Raw genomic sequence first — 23433 nt, 5'->3', positions numbered from 1 at the left:
ATTCAATACTTCACCAGTGTCCCCTTTGTTTGCTTTCTGTAGTCTAGACAACTCGCCCCCAGCGGCCAACAATACAACTTCGCTCACAAAAGTAGCCCGCAGGGGTCAAAGTTTGTCCCACGACACCTGCCGCGAACAGGGGCATATGGAGTCGGGCGCTAAAAACCGGGACAATGGGCGAGTGCAGCAATGCAGCCAAAGTCCCCTTCGGCAAGCTTCTTTTCAGTCGCAGGGGCGTAACGTCAGCTGTATGCTAATTTGGCTACGGCGGCCAGGTTGTTAGTTCCAGCACATAAAAAAAAGTTTGAACAGTATACGAGGCTTGAAATTCAGTGCAAAAACTCCCTTGGGGTCAAGCGGAATATGCGTCGAATGCCGTTCTCGCGGTGATTCAAGTAAATCGTTTGAATCCCAAAAATGTCAAATAGTCAAATGCGCTCTCATAATTTTTTTTTTTTTTTTTTGGTAGCTTTCAACTATCCTCATAATTAGTGTATATCTTGGGTAGTAAGTGTTGGATTTGACTCAACATCAAAATACTAACTAAACTACCGTAATTCCCGGTTTACACAACTCACCTGGTTACAAGCCTCACCGAGTACATTTGTAAAGGAAATACCATTTGGTACATGCATACGCCGCAGGTGCGTAAAAGCTGCAAGTGCCCACATTGAAACCCACATTCAAACGCAAGATATTTACAAAGAAAGACGGTAGACAGAAAAAGTTTAACGCTAGCGCTGCGCTAAAGCTAGCACTAACGCGAGTGCTAACGCTAATGCTAACAGGGCCGGTTAAAATAAAACTTACCGGTAAATATCACTGAAACACGCCAGTAACACAGCAGCAACACGCTAGCGCAGCGCGAACGCCAGCGCAGCGCTAGCAGGGACGGTAAAAGTCACTCCATCGGCACATAAATTCCACCGGTCTCATTTTTACCTTTTCCGCTCGAGTGCCCCCTTGCGGCCGTTGGAAAAAAATTCACAAATTAGCCGCATCCCCGCATAAACCGCAGGGTTGAAAGCGTGTGGAAAATGTCACGGCTTGTAGGCCACAAATTACGGTAAACTTGTCTCTCTGACGTGTGAGCAATGAATTTGTGATTTTTTATTTTTTTCATTTTTTTAAATAACACAGACCTAAGTAAATACGACCTTTGTACTGTTTGCAAAGGTCATCATGGTTATTTCATCAAGTTATTGTTACATTTGTTAAGATAATGTGATTATGTGTTCGTTTCACACCGCTTTAAGTATGTTAGAAAACAGATCCTTTCCTAATTAGTTTTTCATAATAACACGGTTAGGACTAAATGATAGTTATAAATACATTTCTTGAATTTGTAAAAAAAAAATATATATATATATATATATATATATATATATATATAAGGTAGACTAGCTGATTATTTTCTTATTCTCTTAAATTTAAATTTTCGTCATAATGGAGCTACACACCAAATTTTATTGTAATTCATTGACTACTTTTCAGATTTATGTCAATGTTACAATTATGTTCTGGTTCAGAGTCAGATCAAGTATTTTTTTTTTTTTCGGTCCTGAGAGGTTTTTCGACTACATTGATACAGTTCACAATCCAGACCACTATAAAAAGTTTTTTAAAAAATGCTCTAGCCCAATAGCCTAATAGTTCCAATAGTTTCCTTTTCAGCCAATTTTCTTCCACAGAATGTATATATGTTATTTTGTGAATGTAAAGGAAGATATGTAACTTGACTAGTGTTGGGAGTATTGCAGTTCTTTGAGCGCGTTGTGTTCTTTGTTGCCGCGCCGTAAACTTCCAAGTAGGAGACGGTGGGAAGTGTAAGAGGCCGACATATGGGACCGAGAGTTTAGTGACACCCCCCCATTGCTCTCCCGGGTCCATCTGTTCTCTGAGCCCCCAGGCTCACGACTTAAAGGCGGTCTGGACACTTTCAGCCCGTCTCCATTCTGGTCTTTGGTGTGAGATTGTATGAAGAGTCAGTACGCATTTAAAATGTCAAAATAAAGCTTTTCCTTACATTTTTTTTTTACCTTCGACCAGAACAGAAGCGTTAACTCTTTGCACTAAAATCGCGACCCACGTGAGGATAAGCGGCTACGAAAATGGATGGATGGATTATGTTTGGATTTGGAATTGTTCATAATTCCCTCCTATTTGTTTTAGGCCCCATGATATTTCAACTGGGGCGGCACGGTGAATTTGCCGGTAAAGCGTTGGCCACACAGTTCCGAGGACCCGGGTTTGATCCCCGGCCCCCGCAAGTGGAGTTTGCATGTTCTCCCCCCCGTGCCTGTGGGGGTTTTCTCCAGGGACTCCGGTTTCCTCACCCATCCCCACCCCCAAAAAACATGCAACATTAATTGGACACTCAAAATTGCCCCTAGGTGTGATTGCGAGTGTTGCTGTTTATCTCGATGTGCCCTGCGAATGGCTGGCGACCAGTTCAGGGTGTACCCTGCCTGTTGGCAGCTGGGATAGGCTCCGGCACTCCCCGCGACCCTCGTGAGGATAAGCGGTGAAGAAAATGGATGGACAGAATAGAAATGGAAAAATAGCCAAGAGATGTTGCCATTTTCTTTTAACCTTAGAGGAACTTGAACAATAGTTGAACAAAAAGATGTAATTGACTTCTAGTTTCAAAACTACTGAGCAGTGACACCCCCAAGAGGGAAATTGTACCAAATTTGTATCACAAAAATAATAATTTGACATCCCTGTACAGTGTAGAATATTTGGATTCAATCTGTGGAGACTACGGAACGGTCCCATTGGTTTCGCCGGGTGACAGAGCCGAAAGAGGGGCGGTGGTCCGGTCCCCCCCGCTTCTGTGAGGGGTTCCGGTGATTGGTTGGCCATTCTTGTTTTTCGGGGTGGGGGGTGGGCAGCAGCGTGTGAGCCTCCCGTTCAGGCAAAGAGGGGCGACTGGAGGCGATCACTTCCATGGACCATCTGTCTGCCGCGTCTCGACAAAGAAGGAGGACGCAGGATGGTGTTGGTCCATGTCGGATATCTGGTTCTCCCCGTCTTCGGCTCGGTTAGAAATCGAGGTATGGACGCCATTTGTTACCGTTTCAGCCCCCACCCCGCTCTCATGGAAATATTTCGAGGGTTAGAAAACGTTTAAGGCGCTCGAATAATCATGTCAACAGAGCTGACACCTGCTAGCGAACAAGCCTCGCTCGGGCTAGCCACGTTGCTAACTAGCGTCATGTCATTTTTTTTTTTTTACGCATTCGTACACGGCAAAAAAAATATCCCTAATTACATTGATTTTTTTTTAATGAATACATAAAAAATACGCGGATGAATGCACCTGTCATCCTCATTTTTCTGTCTGCGTTTTGCTACACACGAACGTCAATAATCGCAGCTCGTTCCTCACTTCAAATGGCAAGTGACGTGCGTGTGCAACAGCTTTTAGCTATTAAAAAAATCCAAATCAAAACCACGGAAAATGAAACGGGAAAACATTCAAAAGGGTGTCCGGGCTTCAGAATTGTCTAAATGAGGGTGGGCCTTCGTCATCTAATCTTCCTGACTACTACTACTGCTGCTGCTGCTGCAACTACTACATGCATACAAGTGTGGCACCGATGATTTCATTGTGCTTTTATTTGTTTTTTCTTTTTTTCCCCTGTTCCATAGTATCGAGGCTGGCTCCACATTCCGCATTTCTCAGACCTTTGTGTCCCCCTCTCCTCTCCATTGTGTAGCTAATGATCATCTGCTGCTGTCTGCCCGTGTATAGCCTCTGCCTGTTTTATTTTTCCTCTCTGCATCGAGTTGTTCCTGTGGAAAACAAAAACAAACAAACAAAAAAAAAACCAACAACAACATTTTCTTCTATCAACTGCATCTTCTTGCTCCTTCCTACTCTTCATTTCCTCTCTTCCATTCAACGACGACATTGGCGGAACACCAAAACAAAATCCTCTCTTATGCATTTTTGTTGTGTATCTTACAAAAAAAAAAGTATTTGGGCCACACAGAAAAGGAAAACACAACAAGATTGAAGCCGGAATTTTACGAACAATCGAGTCGAGCGTATGGCATTACGATATTGTCGACAATTTATTTTCCCAAATTTCATGTCATATTTTTGATAGATTAAGGTCATAACAATAAAAAAGTTGCATATTTTCAAAGAAAAGCACGTTTTTTTCATTATCATAATATTGCGAAAATAAATGTGCACATTTTAAAAAATAACAGAATATTAAAAGGCTAGATGACGATAATTTAGAAAAATAAGTTCTCAATTTTTGAGAGTGACGTAATGTGACAAGATTTTGGTGTAGATTTTTGAGATTACAGTAATAAAATTAGGATAAATTAGATATTTACAAGGCAAAGGGTGTATTTTCCCAGATTTTTTGGGAAAATTAGTCATATTATTGTGAGAATAAATTTGTATATTTTGAGGAAACATTTAGATTTTTTTAAATAGAAAAAGTATTATATATATATACAATTTTATGACCTTAATCGATCGAAAATATGACGTCAAGTACTATTAAGGATAAATTTGTATCTTTTTGAGAAAAAAAAGACATGCATTTTCAATAATAAAGATAGTGAATTTCTGAGGGAAGAAAGTTGTATTAACATGAGTAGAATAAAGTCATACATTTTTGGGAAAAAAGGTGGGGGGTTTTTCCGCCTCTGAAATTAAACAGATTTTGAATACATTTTTTTAAAAATATATTCTAAAAGTTATATTTTTCCAAGATGAAAGTCATATTTTTAAAATAAAAGTTCTATTTTCCCTTTGAGTACAGTTCTTTTATTATGGTAAAATATATTTTTGTGGAAAAATTACCTCTATTTTTCCCCTCCTTATCTGTGAAAATAAATAATAGATACATTTATACATATATATATATATATATATATATATACATACAAAAAATGTCCTTTAATAACTAACATCAAATACTGTAGCTATGGCTTTTTTTTTTTAAATATATACGACTTGAATCTTGTTGTTATTTTTATTTTTTTTTGGGGGGGGGGTGTTCATTGTGGCCCTTATACTCCTTGGTAGTAACTAAAGAATAACACCTTCTTGTAGAGAGTCTTGGTTTACACAAGTGTCTTTATTGAATAACCCACGCTATCTTTACTGCTAGTAAACATTGTGATTTTTCCCATTTTATGTGTTGGTAGATGACATTCTGCTGTAAATTTCTGTAAAGTGGATACATTTTGACACCCCCCACCCTCCCCTCAATGACATCACTCCCCCGTTTTTCACTCCCTTCTCCAAACAAGGGTTCGATCACAGCCGACTGAGGGAAGCTTGATCGAGCCGGCCATCTTCAAAAGATGTACTGAGCCCCCCCTCCAAAACGCACCAATGATCACCATTTGGTATTTTCCTCCATGGCGCGGTCCGCCTCACAAAGATGATAATGCTCACTTTTGATCGCAACATTCAGAGAAGTATTACCTCTGCCATCGTCGTTTAATTATTAATATCTGCCTATGGAGCACTACTATTGGTTGAGCTGTATGAACTCTGCCTAGCAACAAATAGCTGAGCTAATTTATGAGGTGATGAGAAAGGGAGACAGGGGCAATGCTCCACAAGCTGCCGTTGTATAATTATTTCCCAATTAGTCATTTCTAGTTAATACAAAGCAGTGAAAGTAGCGTGCATCCGATACTGTAACTGTTTGGACAGCCGCTGTTGTTTCCGTTTCTGCCAAGTCGGCATAAAAAACAGCCTGTGAGGCACTGATGATGGAGCCCTACGAACTCTGCCTAGCAACAAGTATCTGGGTTAAAATAATAGTATTTTTTTTTAAACTCGACTTTGACTAGAAAAAAAATGTAAATCCACATGGACAGGTACAAATTCTAGATTGGCATTTTTACCTGGGTTCTCAATCTCACCAATATGTGGATAGCTTCTTTATTTCCTTTTTGTCAGGAAGTCATTTAAAAATAATAATAATCATCGTAATTGTCATTACCTCAGCAATGTACCGTAATTTCCGACCTACAGAGCGCACCTTCTTACAAGCCTCACCCAGTTGACATTGAAACACGAGATATTTACAAATTAAGACGGTACACAGAATTTTCAAAGTTTTAATACCTTATGTTAGCTTAACATAGCAAAAACACGGTAGCACGAACAGGGCTGTTAAAAAAAAAAACAGCATTAGCAGCTACACAGTAGCAACACGCTAGTGTGGCACCTACAGGGCCAGTTTAAAGTTTTTTTTAAAAAAACATACCTGTAAAAATCACTGAGACACGGCAGTAACACAGCAGCAAGATGGTAGCACGGCGCTAACAGGGCCGGTAAAAAAAAAAACATAACGGTAAAAATCAGAGACGCAGCAGTAACACAACAGCAAGACGCTGGCGCGGCGCTAACAGGGCCGGTTTAAAAAAAAGAACAACATACCGGTAAAAATCAGAGACACAGCAGTAGCACAGCACCAAGACGCTATTGCAGCGCTAACAGGGCTGGTTTAAAAAAAAACAATATACCGGTAAAAATCACTGAGACACAGCAGCAAGACGCTAGCGCGGTGCTAGCAGGGCTGGTTTAAAAAAAAAAAAAACAACATACCGGTAAAAATCACTGAGACACAGCAGTAACACGCTAGCACACTGCTAACAGGACCGGACCGGTAAAGGTCACTTCCTCGGCACATACATTCCACCGAACTCACTCTTACCTTTTCCGTTTGAGTGCCCTTCTTGCGGCCGTTAGAAAAAACGCACAAATTAGCCGCACCACTGCATAAACCGCAGGGTTGAAAGCGTGTGTAAAAAGTTGCGCAAATTACGGTAATGCTTTTCCTGCTAATTACAGTCCGTCACTGCTATTGACAGTGACAGTGAGGCTGTCAATCAAAAGTGAGTTTTATCATCTTTGTTCATGCATACTTGAGTGACGGCGCTCTTGCGTCGGGTCGCTACCCCAACATTGCGTCTTTCCAACATTCCCGCGCATTGGCGAGTTGGACTGCTCACCAGAGCCATTCCCCCCCCCCCCCCCACCCACCCACTGGCGTTTTCGCCACTGCGTCACAATGTTGTCCATTTTACAGGGATGTGTATCCTGCACTGCTGTAGACTTCTTTTTGGGGGGAAAAAGAAAAAAAAAAAAAAAGAATCAAAATGTCCCTCCCCCCCCCCCCCCCCCCCGCCTCCCTCGCCCCCCCCTCAATTCTTTGTTTTGTACCTCATGTTGTTGTACGACTAGATCCTATAATGCATGCTCATTTTTCTTTCTCCACATGGAAGAGCAGATTCCAATGTACTCTTTTGTGTGTAAAATGTCCTTTTGCTGTACCGAACTGTGCTGTAAAAAGCTTACATTGGATGCTGCTCCTGTCGCGTTAACCCTCCGGAGAAGCATGGTCGGGCCTTGCCTTGCCTTCCGCCTCTTTTATTTGCATGGTATTAATGTGCTTACGCAGGAGCAAATGACTATATATATCTATATCTATATATTTTTTTATTATCTCACATTGCCACAGCTATATTTATACTAATATTTTCCCAATAAAGACTCGAGTTTTATTCCTAACCTTCAGTGTGCTTTTTGCTGATTTTTCCATGTCGCTCACCCCCCCCCCCCACAGCGCCCTCTTCTTCCCCCTTTGCGCCAGCCTCCCCCGACCACCCCCACCCCCACTCCCACCCCACTCCACACTGTGCTGTCATTGAGACATTTCCCCTCACTCTTTATGTACTGCCATTTCTCAGCTGTCCCTGACAGTCAATGTAACTCGCCGCTGCGCTCACTTGGGCAAATGTCGTTTTTACAGCGTGACCTCCAGTTAACCGCAATGACCTTTTGTTTTTGTATATGATTTTTGTGTGTGTGTGTGTGTGTGTTTCCCTGTAGCAATGGCAATAACAGCCACATTTTTATAGCGAAACCGGCAAATCAATGCAATGGACCTTCCCGATGGCGAGCTTAAGCTCCGCCCCCTTACCCATGTCCCACAAGCTTTCAAAATGGCTCTTGCACAAAATATGTTTGAAGTTGATTCTCTATCGCGTATTCCAGATAATATTGGGGTATGTTTTTTTCTGCCAAATGCGTCGGACTTGTCCAAGAGAGTTCCACAAAGAGTTCTCAACTATTTCACGCAAGGGTATGTACACGGAATTAAGATTTTGGACGGAGCAGGACGCAATGTCAGCGTTACGGCGAAACGTTGGCGATCGAGGCAAAAAAGTTTGTTGATATTGTTCACATTTAGTTGTACGTGCGCTCCTCCGCGACCCTTAATCCATCGTAGACACTTCGTCATCTGTGTTTTAGGCTTTGGAAAATGAATCAAGCGGGCCCCTTGTAACCTAGCGGGATATCTTTGATTAGAATTGCACGTTCTGAGGACCATTTTCTTCATAACATGAACTTTTCAATAGTTGCTAAAATTCACTGTCTGAAATTCACCGTCCGTGCCACCAGGTTGGGTTACTTCAGGTCAGAACCAAACTACCAGCCAATCACAGTTACGCTTTCTTAGTATGTGACGTCACCTGACTAAGAAAAAGTAACTGCGATTGGCTGGCTGTTCAGTTCTGACCTGAAGTAACCCTGCCCGATGGCACAGACGGTGAATTTTGGAGAGCAAATTGGAGCCGGTTGAATTGTTAACATTGAAAAGTTACCCTGAAATAACAATAATTGAAAATGTGATCGCTTTACATTTCAAATTCAAATCCTGTTTTCTGTGGCATTTTAAAATCAAATCCAGGTGGCACATATTTACTTCCATAGACATACATAAAATCTCCTATTAGGCATCTTTTTAATGGACTTTAGCTAAAAGGGCTGCATTAAATCAAAAATGCATACATCCTTTTTTATTTTTGTGCATGGCCCCTTCAAACTTTTTTTTTTTGTACGTTATGACAGACACACCCATTGAAATTCGTCTCAATTTATTTATTTTTTTTTTCAAGAGTTCTAAGCACCTTTTTTGGGGGGGCGGGGGGAAGTTTACCTAACATTAGTCCATCAAAACAAAATGTCAGACTTTTCATGATCGGGCATTTCGTCACTTAATAATTTTTTTTGTGCGTCTTGTTCTCGATACAACATCGGATTTGGTCTCCTGTGCATCGATTTGGTATTGCAAATGTGTTCCTGCTCCTCAGAATTCTTACAATCAGGGCCCAAGGACACTTTGTGACAAATTGAGCTGATATCGGTACCGAAAAACAAGGTCATTTGAGACCTCAATAAAAAATCCATTAAACCCCCCCCACGTGCAAAACGGCAAGCTAGCTCACAATATAATGATCCATAAACAACCCATCGTCTATTCATGAGCGATTCCACCGTTTCATTCACCGAACGTCCTCACATCCTCTTTTTTTTTTTTTTTTGTAAATTAGGTTTGACAAATCCGCACTTTTGGCGTTTCACAAATTGCAGCCTCCGAAGCGACCTTCAGTTAAATCAACGCAAACGGGCTCAATAAAACACGGCCATTAAACTCCACGGAAAGACCGGATTGATGGCAGCGCTTTTGTGTTATGAAAACATATCTTTTTGGCTAAACTATTCATTGGGATTTCATCCTCTGACGGGCTTAAAATGATCCGCAGAGTGATTGATGGGGGGGATCAATAAGTCCGAGCGGCTGAATCCAGCCGTACGTTTGTGCGGAATGGCGAACTAGTCCCGGGGAATGTTCTGGAAGTTGATTCGAGCAGGTTTGGATGCAACCTAAAGGTGCGTGAAAGTTGCAGTACAGTGAAGAAAATAAGTATTTGAACACCCTGCTGGATTGCAAGTTCTCCAATTAATAAATCATGGAGGCGTCTGAAATTTTCATCGTAGGTGCGTGTCCACTGTGAGAGAGATAATCTAAAAAGAAAAATCCAGAAATCACAATGTATGATTTATTTGTGTAATACAGCTGCAATTAAGTATTTGAACAGCTGAGAAAGCCAATGTTAATATTTGGTACAGTAGCCTTAGTTTGCAATTACAGAGGTCAAACGTTTCCTGTCGTTTTTCACCAGGTTTGCACACACTGCAGGAGGGATTTTGGCCCACTCCTCCAAACAGATCTTCTTTAGATCAGACTGTCGCTGAGAACATGCACCTACAATGAAAATTTCAGACAATATAGCAGGGGGTTCAAATACATATTTTCTTCACTGTATATACTCCACATTTCCACCACATTCAGTCATTTTTGTGTCATATGCGGCAGCTTTTCCCAACTTTTTAAGAGAATCAAGGCAAAGATTTAAAATCTCGCAACAGGATTTGGGCTCAATTCACTGAAGTTGTGATACCCGAGCTTGTCGTTTATCTTTTTTGGAAGGAATTGAATTCATTTTTCAGCCGTGAGTCTCAGTGACACGGTTCCCCTTGCTCCAAAATAAAAAAATATAATACATTCCTCTCAATTTATTTTCTCTTAACCAGAAATTAGCTCGCTAACTCACCATTGCCCCAAAAATAAATAAATAAATAATTTTCTGTAAATGAAATTTATGGTGTTCATGTTGAGTGAATCCTATGTCATTGTGTTGCCAGGAAGTAGCCTGTACCAAGCATTAGAAAATTTCAGTTGTCTTTACACTAGAGCTGAATCGATAACAAATGAATCAAAACTATATTTGGTAATCACCTAATCATAGACCTTGTTTAAATTAGAATTGTCCAAATCCCCGTAATATTTCCGTAGTCCTCAATGAAAGCATAATTATGATCTTTGCCGCGAATTTTTCACCCCCACACGTCGCTAACAGTTGCACCTACCAATCGACATCCTGACATGAATACTTAAAGGTCATTTGTGCCACCGTTATTCATTTGTGCAGACATGGTAACAGGTGCACTGTACACACACTTAGACACACACAGGCTGAGAGAGTGTTGCATGATGGGATAGCGCTGCAGCAGACACCAGACGGGATTATGGCGAGAGAGAACGAGAGGAGGTGTGAATGTGTAGTTTGCAGTGACGGAGGGAGGAGGGGGAGTGTTGTCGGTTGGTTTTGGGAAGGAGGTGGGGGGGGGGGTACTGTTCATGTCAGAGCACTGCGGTCGTGTGCGGGCGGAGCTTTTGGACTGTCACTCAAGCAAAGAGGTACTGGCGAAGGCGGGGCCTATTCTGCGCGAATCGGATCCACGGCGGGGATTAAAGCGTAACGGGCCTTGTTACTGCAGGCGCCACTGCAATATGTCAAATATTCATGACGGAATGATGATTTCACACTTATAAGACGTTATTCAAACGCCAGGCTTTGGCTTTTTCATCCGTAAACAGTTTGACAGTCGTTCACTTGTTCAGACGGATATTTGCGTATATCAGTTTTGTTAATTTATGAACAGGTCAATGTTCTAGTCAATTCTACACCACTGAATACTTCAGATTAGATCAGTGTTTCCTGACCAGGATTGAGCCAAGGGACACGTTTTCAAAACCAACGCGAAAGGTCACAAAAAGTAGAATGAAATAATGAGCTTGTCTAAATTGACTGTTTAGCTATTTTTCCGGTGTATGAATTGGAAGACGTCAATGGAGCAATCTGCTGTCGAGGTGCCGTAATTTCCGGCCTACAAGCCGTGACTTTCTTTCCCTGCGGTTTATGCGGTGATGCGGCTAGTTTGTGCATTTTTTTTCTAACGGCAGCAAGGGGGCAACTCGAGCGGAAAAAGGTAAGAATGAGACCGGTGGAATATGTGTGCCGAGGAAGTTCCTTTTACCGGTGTGACGGTCTGAGCGCTCCCCCGTGCTGAAAAGTCTCCTTGTGAAGAATGCGCATGCGTTACTAACAGAGGGAACTCTGGGTACGCAGCAGACGCTTACTGGGAAATCTCCTCGTCTCATAGTTCTTCTTCTACATAGAGGGCGCTAACATCCGTTGTAACCTAACCCTAACCACAAATTTATAACAAAAGTTGATAAAAAGATATACACATATGTGTACGTTCGCTGTGTTCATCTTTCCGAGACGTCCTTAGCGAACATGAACGCTCAGCGACAAGTTGTGGAATGGCACATGTTGTAGCACGGATGGGGATGTTTCAGAATGGCCGGAAGTTTACAAAATATACGCGCATGCGCATTACTCACAAAGAGACTTTGCAGCACCGGGAGCGCTCAGACTGTCACACCGGCCGTTAGTGCTGCGTTAGCGTTAGCGCTGCGCTAGCGTGTTGCTGCTGTGTTACTGGTGTGTCTCAGTGATATTTACCGGTAAGTTTTATTTTAACTGGCCCTGTTAGAGTTAGCTTTGGCGTGGCACTAGCATTAGCGGTAGCACGGTGCTAGCGTTAGCTTTAGCGTGGCGCTAGCGTTAGCACTAGCATTAACGCAGTGACGCTAGCGCTAGCGTTAAACTCTTTTTGTGTCCAGTCTTTTTAAATATCTCATGTTTCAATGTGGGCACTTGCGGCTTTTACACAGCTGTGGCGTACGTATGTACCAAATGGTATTTCCTTTACAAATGTACTCGGTGAGGCTTGTAACCAGGTGCGCTCTGTAGGGCTGGAATTACGCTTGTGATTTAAGTGAACAAATACATATAATTTTGAGTAAGTACTTTTTGTGTGTGTGCGTGTGGGGGGGGGGCATGAAATTGAATTGGATAATTTCCCTCAGCACACCCGCTGATGAGCTCATCTGGCGCGCTAACATGCCGTGGCGCAGGACTCGGGAGTCATTGGGTGAGGAGCAGTAGTATCTCATACCAGTTACGTTTCATAATTAGTACTTTTGCGTGATTTGTTTCCATGACAACCGTCGTAAAAAGTCCCTGCTTCTCACTTGACAACACCAGGCAGAGCAATAAGCTATTTGCAAGTAATTTGTCCCCTCCTTACCCCCCCCCATGTCTCAACAATCTGTCACTGTCATTGATTACTGGCTTCAAGTCATTGTAGAGAAGATTCAGCGGGGCCTACTTCGCAATACTCTTCGAGAAAGGCTTGCAGGAGGCTGGAGGGTGTACGCCGTTTATTGACCAGCTCGAAACTATTGATAAGAAAGCCAATTGAAATCCACGCTTGGCGGCGTTGTGCCGTTGCCTCGCAGCAAGATGCTTCAAAAAGGTGGTTGGGATGGTGGATGGTTCAGAAATTCAAACATCTTAAGAACATTTGCGTTAAAGGACAATTCCAAAAAAAAAAAAAAAATTAAAAACTAGTAGCAAGCCCTTTAGGAATTGACAACTCTGCAAATTTTTTACCCCTTTTATCTATGTTTCTGAATATGTTCATAGTATCTGCTCTCATGCCGCAATTCCCATTCGGGGGTGCATTTAACAAAAATAAAGCCAACTAATATATGAAGTGATTAATAAATTTATTGTCCCACCTGTCAAGAAAATGAGAGGAAAAGATCATCTTCAGTTTTAAATCCAGCGAACTGGATGCACTGTACGGCTCTTCGAGATCTTTTTTTGACGAAAACGATATTAACGTAATTCCCGGCCTACGGAGCGCACCTGGTTATAAGCCTCACCCAGTACATTTGTAAAGGAAATACCATTTGGTACGTACGTACGCCGCAACTGTGTAAAAGCCCCAAGTGCCCACATTGAAACACCAGATATTTACAAAGAAAGATGGTACACAGAAAGAGTTTAACGCTAGCGTGGGGCTAACGCTAGTGTTAATGCTAGTGCTAACGCTAGCGCCACACTAAAACTAATGCCACGCTAGCACTAACGCTAACAGGGCCGATGTGACGATCTGAGCGCTCCCAGTGCTGCAAAGTCTCTTTGATAGTAAGCTAGCGCCACGCTAACAGCTAACGCTACACTAAAAAAAAAAAAAAATCACTGAGACACAACAGTAACAAGCGAGCGCAGGGCTAACTCTACAGGACCAGTAAAAGTCACTTCCTCGGCACATACATTCCACCGGTCCCACTCTTACCTTTTCCGCTCAAGTGCCCCCTTGCGGCCGTTAAAAAAATTGCACCAATTAGCCGTATCACCGCATAAACCGCGAGGTTGAAAGTGTGTGTAGGCCGGAAATTACGATACATTGTTCGTGTGTGTGAATAGTTTTCTGACGCAGCGGTCTTTTCATTGGAGTCGAGAGTCGAACCCAGAACCTCAGAACTGTAAGGCAGACAAGGTAAATCTTCTTTGAACTGCAACTGGATAAATGGTATTAAAAAAAATGGTCATAATGAAGACTCCTGGTTTGTTGGCCACCGGATTCAATTTTGATTAAATGGGGGGCTTCAGGGCTACGTGGTTTGCCCCACCATCCGTCGGCGGCTTTTCAGCCCTTCCTCCTCCGTGGTTTGTTTTAAACCAAAACTGGATCTTTTCTGACCACGCAGGAGCACACTTCCCCAGGCACCAACACAGCCATGCTACCTCCTGCCGACACTTTCAGCAGGCGCCCATCTCGGCCGAGTTCCCTTTAGGACACGGCGGCCAGCCCGCTCAGACGGGCCTGGCCAACCACCTCCCCCCCTCACACCATCCGCCCCTCGCTACCTTGCCCGCCGCCCCGCAGTTCCAGGAGGTGTCGGGGCCTCCGTTCCTACCTCAGGCCTTACACCAGCAATACCTCATCCAGCAGCAGCTTCTAGAGGCGCAGCACCGCCGGATTCTCCCACACTCCAGGTGCGTATTTTTATTTTTCTTCTGTTATTAATGTCTTGTGTACATTTTTCTAACGTAATCTTTAAGAGTTTAATCGAGACAGCCGGACTCTTGGTGGTTGTTCCACCTTTAATCGAAAAGGTTTCCATTTTCGGCGAGGATCCGACTATTTACGTCTCTGATTTTTGGACTATCCGTCTCCCGGTGGTCACATTGGGGTTGTTGCGAGTCTCTTCAGGTCCAGAATCAGCAGGTAATTTCAATCCCTACCAAAAAATTAAAATAAAGAGATTCCCAAATGCTGGACCAAGAGGACCGGTAGTGTGAAACCGAGAACTCTTGAATTGGAGGAGTTTTTACGGCATCATCTATGGTCTGCGTAAATCAATATCCTGCAGTTCTCTCCCAAATATTGTCTCGACCGATTGGTACACGCGAAACAAAACAAACCTCATGCGGCCACCCGCCGATAGAACCTTGATCCCTGCCTTGATTCAACACTTGACGATTGCCGTGCCCTGGAAAACTGAGACTTTAGACACATATCAAGTCGTTGTCCAATATTTACAAAACCCATCCCTTACAGAAGGACCCAGGAACGGGTTCCCCTCAACCCGCACAGACTGCGCTCCACCTACGAGTACTCCCCACCCCTCCACGCCCCGCAGCCCGTCACCCAGCAGCCCAGGTACCTGGCTGAAGGCACCGACTGGTGGGTCAACGTCTCCAAAGGGTCTTTAGCGTTCCCGACGGACGCCCACCCGTTTGACGACCCGGTGTCCCGTCTATCTGCTTGGCAGGGATCTGAGCGTCGACGCCGGCCTCCCTCATCATCAGTACCACCTCCAGCAGCTGCCGCAGCACTACCAGCACTACCTGGCCTCCCCCCGAATGCACCACTTCCCCAGGAACACGTCTTCTGCGCAAGTGGTACGTAGAACCAAACTTACTGATTCTTGGGGTTAGGGTTTTGTGGACTTCTTGATTCAACCAAGCATCTAAATTTATAATCCTGGCAGTGCCTGGACATATTTCACCAAGATGGCTTGCATATTTTATCTTGAATTGAATGTAAAGCAGAGATCTTGTTTTTGTCAGGTTGTGCACGAAATCAGAAACTACCCGTACCCCCAGCTGCACCTGTTGGCACTGCAAAGTCTCAACCCTTCCAGGCATGCTACTGCTGTACGGGAGAGCTACGAGGTAAATATTTAGTTTACAAAAAAAAGAAATGGTAGCTGAACAGAAAACAAACTTACGTAGCATATTAAAAACTGTTGCGACCCGTCTAAGTAACTTGTTTCGTCCAGGAGCTGCTTCAGTTGGAGGACCGGCTGGGCAGTGTGAGCAGGGGTGCGGTGCAGACCACCATCGAGCGCTTCACCTTCCCGCACAAATACAAAAAGGTAACGCAGAGCAAAAAGAGCCGTCGCTGAGAAGGGAACCTTGCGGAACACCCGATGAATCGTTCTTCCTCGTGGTCTCCGTATAGAGGAAGCCGTTGCACCTGAAGCTCGGCGGCGAAGAGGAGGAAACGGACGTGGATGAGAAGTGTACGATTTGCTTGTCCATGCTGGAAGACGGCGAGGACGTCAGGTCTGTTGCTCAACAAAAACTCATTATTATTGTGTAATTTTTAGTTCCAATATTGATCCTGCAAAGAAATGTCAGATCTGTAGTAAATAGTCCAGTATTTGAAGGTCATTGGCAAGTTAGTCCAGTTGGAACCTTTGTTTTCATGATGAATCCACTCCAAAAACTCTTAAAACTGAATGGTACGAAAGCCGAGACATGATATCCCAAAGGAAATCATGTAAATGCAATTAATCCGTTCCAGGCAATTGCTAATATTTGCAAACGCTACACTTGTGAGATAAATATAAATGAGGACTGAAATGTACAAAGGAAGACGAGTGATTGGTGACGTGTTAAGAATGGCGAGGAGGACGGGAGAGTAAATCCAAAATGAATTTGGGCAATTTCCGTGAACAGGACCGTCAGGGGTGGAGCTTATTTGAGTCTCCTTTTTTTTTTTTTTTTTTTTTTTAAATGTAGCCCTGTGGATAATTTAATGCCAGTGCTCAATGGCCGTCTCTAGTGAGGGTTCAAGTTTATTTTCCTTTTTGGGGGCTGTTGGGGGATGGGGGGGGGGGGTCATAGGGCTCAGGTTGCGACATATGTGAGCGTCCTCAGCTGTCTCTGGGACTGCTGACTGGACAGAATGCACGGGGAAAACTGAACTTCAAGGAGCCCAAGTGAATGACCCCAACCCCCCCCCCCCCCCCCGCCCCCCACTCCTCGCCCTTGTGTCCTGCAGGAGATTACCCTGCATGCACCTCTTCCACCAAGGATGCGTGGACCAATGGCTGGCGACCAGCAGGAAGTGTCCAATCTGTCGCGTTGACATCGAGACACAGCTGAACGCCGACAGCTGATGAGATTTGCTGCCCCCCCCCCCTGCGCCATATCCTAGCCCCCTCCTGCTTCCCCCCCCCCATCCCCCCTCCTCCCGCACCAGGTGGTTTTGCCAAATGTCTCCTGACTTTTGATGTGACATCTTTTTGTTTTCTTTTGGACTCTCGCTTTACTGAGCCAAGCCAAGGGAGTACAAGTGCAAGAGAACTCTGTCGCACCCCTAACGCCCCCCCCCCCCCCCCCCCCGCCCGCCCCCCCCCTTCACTCGTTCTACAGAACACAAGCACATCCGCACACACTAACAAGTCGTGTACACAGGGTTTCATTGTAGCCTGCTTGGTTCTACGTGGTGACCGTGCCGGTGGTAGTGTGGTGCAGGGGTTCTCAAACTTTTTCGGTCCGAGAATCTTTTTTTTTTTTTTTTTTTTTTATGCCCCCCCCCCTCAAAAAAATGTTTAACATAACTTCCATGCCTATCTCTAAATGCCACAGGAGGGGAAAATGTTGCCCGTTTTCGAAGGGGGGGGGCGGTCAGGTTATTATGAAAAATTCACGTTTTCACGACAAACAAAAAAACTATAACGTTATGAGAATGAAGCTCCAAGCATGAATCGTTACAAGAACAGAATGTTTTTTTTTTGTCACAAAATTGAAGTTATAGCAATAAAAATAAAGTATATTGACGTGATATTAAAGTCTGTGACGTCAAAATGAAAGTCTTCTAAATTTGAGTGTTGTTAACAAGCCTGCCAAATTTAAATGATGAACACTATTAGAGTAGAAAAAGGGATGTCTTACTCTGAAATGCGTAAAATCTGAAAAATGGATGCCACTTCATCTTTCTGGTGTTTGCATATGAAGAGTTTGTTTTCAAAACGAGACAAAGGCATTTTTTTCAGATTTACGAAACTCGTCCCAAAATTATCTATTCGGAGCTGGATAATTTTGGCGCGAGTTTTGTAAATCTGAAAAAAATGCCTATGTCTCGTTTTGAAAACAAACTCTTCATATCTTCACGTTTTAGCCGCAAAAAAAAAAAAAATAGATCTGCATAAAGGGTTTAGCCACGGCCTAAAATATTTGGAAAGTTGAAATAATAAAACACTGTTTCATGCGCTATCTCTGCAATTTAGTACTACATAGTTCTCGTCTTTGCATATTTTCAGAAATGATCTTCAAATGTGTATATACAGACAAATCTCAGAATTCACTTTACAGGGTCTTTAATATCAACGTTTAAGGATGAATGGCATGTCAATTTAAAAGAAAATATCGTGTACTCTTATGATTGTATGCCTTTAATCCTGGGAAATTATGCTCTAAAAGGTCATACTACAGTATATTCTGTAAAAAAATAATTGTAATATTATTATTAGATATTATAGGAAAGCTAATAATAATCATGAAAAAAATGAATTCAAGTCTGTCTTTTTTTATTATTTTTTTATCGGCCCAAAAGCTTAGATGGGGGGAGTAATTGTTGTTTTATTAAATTTGCCTTTTTTTTTTTTTGTCTAGTGCTATATCAATAATATACAATATTTAATTTTTGGGGGGACCCCAGTTTGAGAACCTCTGGAGTGTAGGCGCCTGCGGGCTTGTGTAGCATGTCCTTAAAGCCATGACTTTAACGTCCCGTTGCGACTTGGCCGTCTTTCTAGATTTCTCTACGACTCTTATCTCTCTTTTTTTTTTTTTTCCTTCTTCCTGGAACACAAAAAACGTCGTGTTTACCTTTTTATGATCGTAGCGTAGCAGCAAAACGCGTGTGGCGAACGCCCGAGCGCCATCTGTGGCGTGTTTTTTTTAAATCGATCGTGCAGCTTTTACTTTTTGGGATACGCTCGTGTGGACGCAAACTCAGACACGAGTTGCAAAAGGGTTGTCAAAAAAAAAAAAGTGGGACACTTTCCATGGGAAATAATGCGAAAAATATATATACATAATATAAAATGGAAAAATGGCAGCACGGTGGGCTCAGATGGTAAAGCATTGGCCTCACAGTTCTGAGGATCCGGGTTCGATCCCGTCCCCGCCTGTGTGGAGTTTGCATGTTCTCCCCCGTGCCTGCGTGGGTTTTCTCCGGGTGCTCCCGTTTCCTCCCACATTCCAAAAACATACAAAATTAATTGTACACTCTAAATTGCCCCAAGGTGTGATTGTGAGTGCGGCTGTTTGTCTCGATGTGCCCTGCGATTGGCTGGCGACCACTTCGGGGTGTACTCCGCCTCCTGCCCGTTGACAGCAGGGATCGTCTCCGGCGCTCCCTGCGACCCTCGTGAGGATAAGCGGCAAAGAAAATGGATGGATGGATGGATGGATAGAAAATTTGCACCCCTCCCCCCCAAAAGAGCTCTTTTATTTGTGGAAGAAAAAAAAACACATACAATATGCTAAATTTGTATGGCCAAAATGTCATTAAAATATTATAATAATAATACATTTATTTTTCTTCAGTCATGTTAATAATATTAAAAAGACTCAAATAAAATAAAGTTAAGAATTTGATAAAAAAAATATTGTATAGAACTGGAAATCTGGTTTCCATGTTTGTGTGATGATGACAAAATAGATTTTTTTTTTTTAATTTTTGAATATTATTAGTTCCTTTCCATTGTTTCATTTTTTTTCCTGCACTCTTTCCAAAATTCTTCAGCTCCACTTCCCATGGAAAGTTTCTCCCCTGCTCTTTTGCGACCTAAGATTCCCCCCCGCCCCCCCCCCCAAAAAAAAAACATTGCATGCGCGCTTACCTTGTCGCCCGCCCACATTAGCACAACGCTTCCTTCCAGTTAACGTGATTTACAGGACGCTTATTACAACAAAGCCAAAAAAAACAAACAAACATACTGTAAGATGGACGCTATCATGGGCTGTTGCAGTATCGGTAGTTGTACTAGTAGTAATAGTAGTGGTAGTATTTGTATGCTGGAAGCTTTGCCTCCACCCACGTTAGCCGTTAGCTTCAGGAGGAAAACTGCATGCGTTTGTCGTGCCGGCAGCTTCAAACTACAAAGATGGCGTTCGTAGTTTATTTGTTTCTGTACTCATTTATTTTTCAACGCTAAAGAACAAGCACAGACTTTCTATTAGCTCCTACGTAAATGGGTGTTTTTTATTTTTTATTTTTTTCTTTGTTTTGCCCCCCCCCCCCCGCCATTGCCTTGTGGTTGCTATGCCGGTTGCTATGCTGTAAGAATGTGACGTGCGAACGGAGGCAGCCTCTTCTCACACAGTGCACAAACGACGCCGCGGCGAATCCACATTTTGACGTGACGATGCCCTTTACGCACTGTGATCGTCCATGACGTGTACAATTATTATTATTTTTTGCTTTTTTTTTACATATTTTTTTTTGGGGGGGGGGGTTCTTGTGCACTGCCAGTGTCGACACTGCCTCCCTCCCGTGATGATGAAGTGTTCATAGTTTACACAGGGTGTTGTCCATTGAGATGCCTTAAGTATTTAACAATCATAATTTATTACTAACTGTAGATATGGTGGCTATTTAATTTTGTATTTTTTTTTTCCTGTTTCGCCGAAGGGAATTATTTATTTAGACACACACACACACAGAGGAAAATGCTCTGAGAGAAAAAAAAAAACAATTACCTCATCTTTTGCATTGTTTCAGTGCTTTGCATGCAGCTGTATGAGAAAACACTAAAGGAATATTTACACACACGCACACACACAAATATTATTGTTGCTGCTGCTCTGTTAAAGGCCCCTCCAACCCCCCCCCCCCCCTCCATCCTCCAGTGGTGCTGTGGATCTCGCTGACATTCCATCTCATGCAACACTTGCCAATGCTGTGACTTAATATTTACTGCAATGGAGTCGACTGGTTCTTCTTCTTCTTCTTCTTCTTCTTTTGCACTGTTACGATACGGGAACCCTTTCACTGGCTACTCTGTAATTTTCAATATCCCCCCCCCCCCAAAAAAAGAAAAAAAAAAACACCCTCATGTATAAATCAGTGCCTCCTTTTTTTGTATTATTTCCACATGATAAGCCTTAGCGGTCGCTACAAAGGATGAGCCAAGATAACAGAAAAAGGCTTCATTATTAGAGATGAATCGCCGAGTTTATTATTTTTCATACAAATTCAGCGGAGTCCCCAGGAAAGAACGGGTGGGGGAGGGGGGGCGGGAGGAATTTCCCCATTGGCAGTTTCATCAATCGATATGAAATGACGTGGGCGTGTCGATTATAACTGGATGCATGACTGAAATTGGACACAAAGTTAACCATCCGTTCAACCATTTTTTTTCGCTGCTTATCCTCACGAGGGTCACAGGGTGTGCCGGAGCCTATCCCAGCCGTCAAGGGGCAGGAGGCTGGGTACACCCTGATCTGGTTGCAAGCCAATCGCAGGGCACATCGAGACAAACTCGCAGTCACACCGAGGGGCAATTTAGAGTGTCAAGTTAATTTTTTTTTTTTTTTTTGGGGGGGGGACAGAGAAAACCCACGCAGGCGGGGCCGGGACTGAACCTGAGACCTCAGAACTGCGAGGCCGACGCTTTACCAGTTGAGCCAACTGTGCCGCCCCAACGTTAACCATTTAGGGCAAATTCCGATGCTTTCCCTGGAAAGTTAGAAACAAAAACGACCCCCCCACCCCCACGGATGCCCCTCCCCCACTCCACCCCCCACCCACACCAGTCGGACCCATCGACTTGAAATCGTCCAGACGTAAAAGCCTGAAATTGAACACGATGCTAGCGGTTTTTGGTTTGAAAAAGCAAAGGTGCGAGGGGCCTTTGGTGACTCCATTTTTTTTTGGGGGGTGATGTATCAGAGCTTTTACATCTTTAGAAAGTAATAATTTAATGTAATATATATATTTTTGCATCCCTCCTCTGGGTTTCCCCCGACAGCGTTACGGCAGGTTTTTTTAAAGCACAACTGGATGTTTTCTCAGGTTTCAACGCACTGATTCTACGGCTCGAGATTGACTTGAAAAATGAAGGATTTTTCAAAATATTGCCGTTTTGAATCCCCCAAAAAATTCAAAAAATCAAAGAGTGCCGGTGAAAGGGCTGCCCGCCATCCTCGCGTGCGTGTGTGTCTACCAATCTGCCGTTTTCGCCGTGACCGCGCAATGTTTTTTCCCCCAATATAGGGTATTTTATCTGGAAATAGAACTATTTATCATTAATATTCAAGCAATAGCGCATCGATGTTGACGAGTGCGTGCGACGTGGACGAGCATCTCGCGCATACGTGTTAGTTTCACGCCTGATGGAATTTTTTGTACCTTATTTATTCTTACTACTAATGGTGGCGATTGGGGAAGAAAAAAAAAAGTGGCATTGCTAAACCCAAACTTTTTTTTTTTTAATTGTTTCATGGCTTGTATATTATCCTTTTGTATGTGCTCTTTTTGTAATAAAATGGTGAAATTTTTTTTTTCTCCTTCATAATTCTTTCATTTGCATGGATACAAAAGGGGAACAAAAGCCTTGATTATTACAATTGTTTAATCTTCCACTCTTCTGGAAACATTTAAGTTTAAAAAATTATGGCACACGTGTTTGTTTTTTGTTTTGTTTTCCCTGCCAAAACAAATGCATGTAAAACTTTGTTCCATTTCACAATATGTACATAATCTTTTCTAAAGTACTTTGAAAAAGAAAAACTGACACCTGCACTTGTACCGGGTAACGAGGCACTTCCAGGACACGAGGCCGAATTTTTGATGCGTCTTCCTTTTGGCTTTTGTTGTGCAGATTTGGGAAAACTTGTGGTTAACGTTTGACATCGACATTTGCAGTGAAGAAAAGAAGTATTTGAACACCCTGCTATGTTGCAAGTTTTCCGATTTAAAAAAATCATGGAGGGGTCTGATATTTTCATCGTAGGTGCATGTCCACGGTGAGAGGGATCATCGAAAAAGAGGAGTCATGGGAGAAAGTTTTGTGGCCAGGTGAGACCGAAATTGAACTTTTTGGTCATATTTCCACAAACCGTGTTTGGAGGAAGACGAATGATGAGTTCCATCCCAAGAACACCGCCCCCACTGTGAAACATGGGGGTGGTAGCATCAGGTTTTGGAGCATTGAAGATGGGTCGCGGCTCTGGTCTTTCAACATGACAATGACCCCAAGCGCACAGCCAGGAAAACCAAGGAGTGGCTCCGTAAGAAGCATATCGAGGTTCTGGCGTGGCCTAGCCAGTCCCCAGACCTAAACCCAATAGAAAATCTCTGGAGGGAGCAGAAACTCCCTTTTTCTCAGCGACAGCCCAGAAACCTGTCTGATCTAGAGAAGATCTATGTGGAGGTGTGGGCCAAAATCCCTCCTGCAGTGTGTGCAAACCCGATGAAGAACTACAGGAAACATTTGACCTCTAATTACAAACAAAGGCTACTGTACCAAATATGAAGATTGTTTTTTTCTCAGGTGTTCAAATACTTATTTTCAGCTGTATCACACAAAT

At 43.1% G+C, this 23433-nt stretch overlaps 1 protein-coding gene across 1 annotated transcript; it reads left to right on the top strand.

Moving 5' to 3' along the window:
- Positions 1-2849: 2849 nt before the first annotated feature.
- ark2ca (arkadia (RNF111) C-terminal like ring finger ubiquitin ligase 2Ca) lies at positions 2850-17208 on the top strand. The gene is made up of 8 exons (XM_061801428.1): positions 2850-3056; positions 14307-14595; positions 15161-15286; positions 15375-15504; positions 15673-15777; positions 15885-15980; positions 16067-16170; positions 16892-17208. The coding sequence occupies exons 1-8, from the start codon at positions 2996-2998 to the stop codon at positions 17007-17009; spliced, it is 1029 nt and encodes a 342-aa protein (XP_061657412.1). The 5' UTR covers positions 2850-2995; the 3' UTR covers positions 17010-17208.
- Positions 17209-23433: the final 6225 nt, after the last annotated feature.

Source organism: Syngnathoides biaculeatus, chromosome 17 (genome assembly GCF_019802595.1).
Source record: "Syngnathoides biaculeatus isolate LvHL_M chromosome 17, ASM1980259v1, whole genome shotgun sequence".
In the NCBI taxonomy this organism is placed as follows: Eukaryota; Metazoa; Chordata; class Actinopteri; order Syngnathiformes; family Syngnathidae; genus Syngnathoides; species Syngnathoides biaculeatus.
Note: the sequence above shows the minus strand (reverse complement) of the source record. Positions and strands in the feature narration are given on the sequence as shown.

What these genes read in the sequence shown, in the direction of transcription:
- ark2ca (XM_061801428.1), top strand. Translation starts at nt 2,996, where the DNA reads ATGGTGTTGGTCCATGTCGGATATCTGGTTCTCCCCGTCTTCGGCTCG. An exon ending in CGGCTCGGTTAGAAATCGAG is followed by an intron (nt 3,057 to 14,306) that starts GTATGGACGCCA and finishes CTGACCACGCAG; the next exon opens with GAGCACACTTCCCCAGGCAC. An exon ending in CGGATTCTCCCACACTCCAG is followed by an intron (nt 14,596 to 15,160) that starts GTGCGTATTTTT and finishes CATCCCTTACAG; the next exon opens with AAGGACCCAGGAACGGGTTC.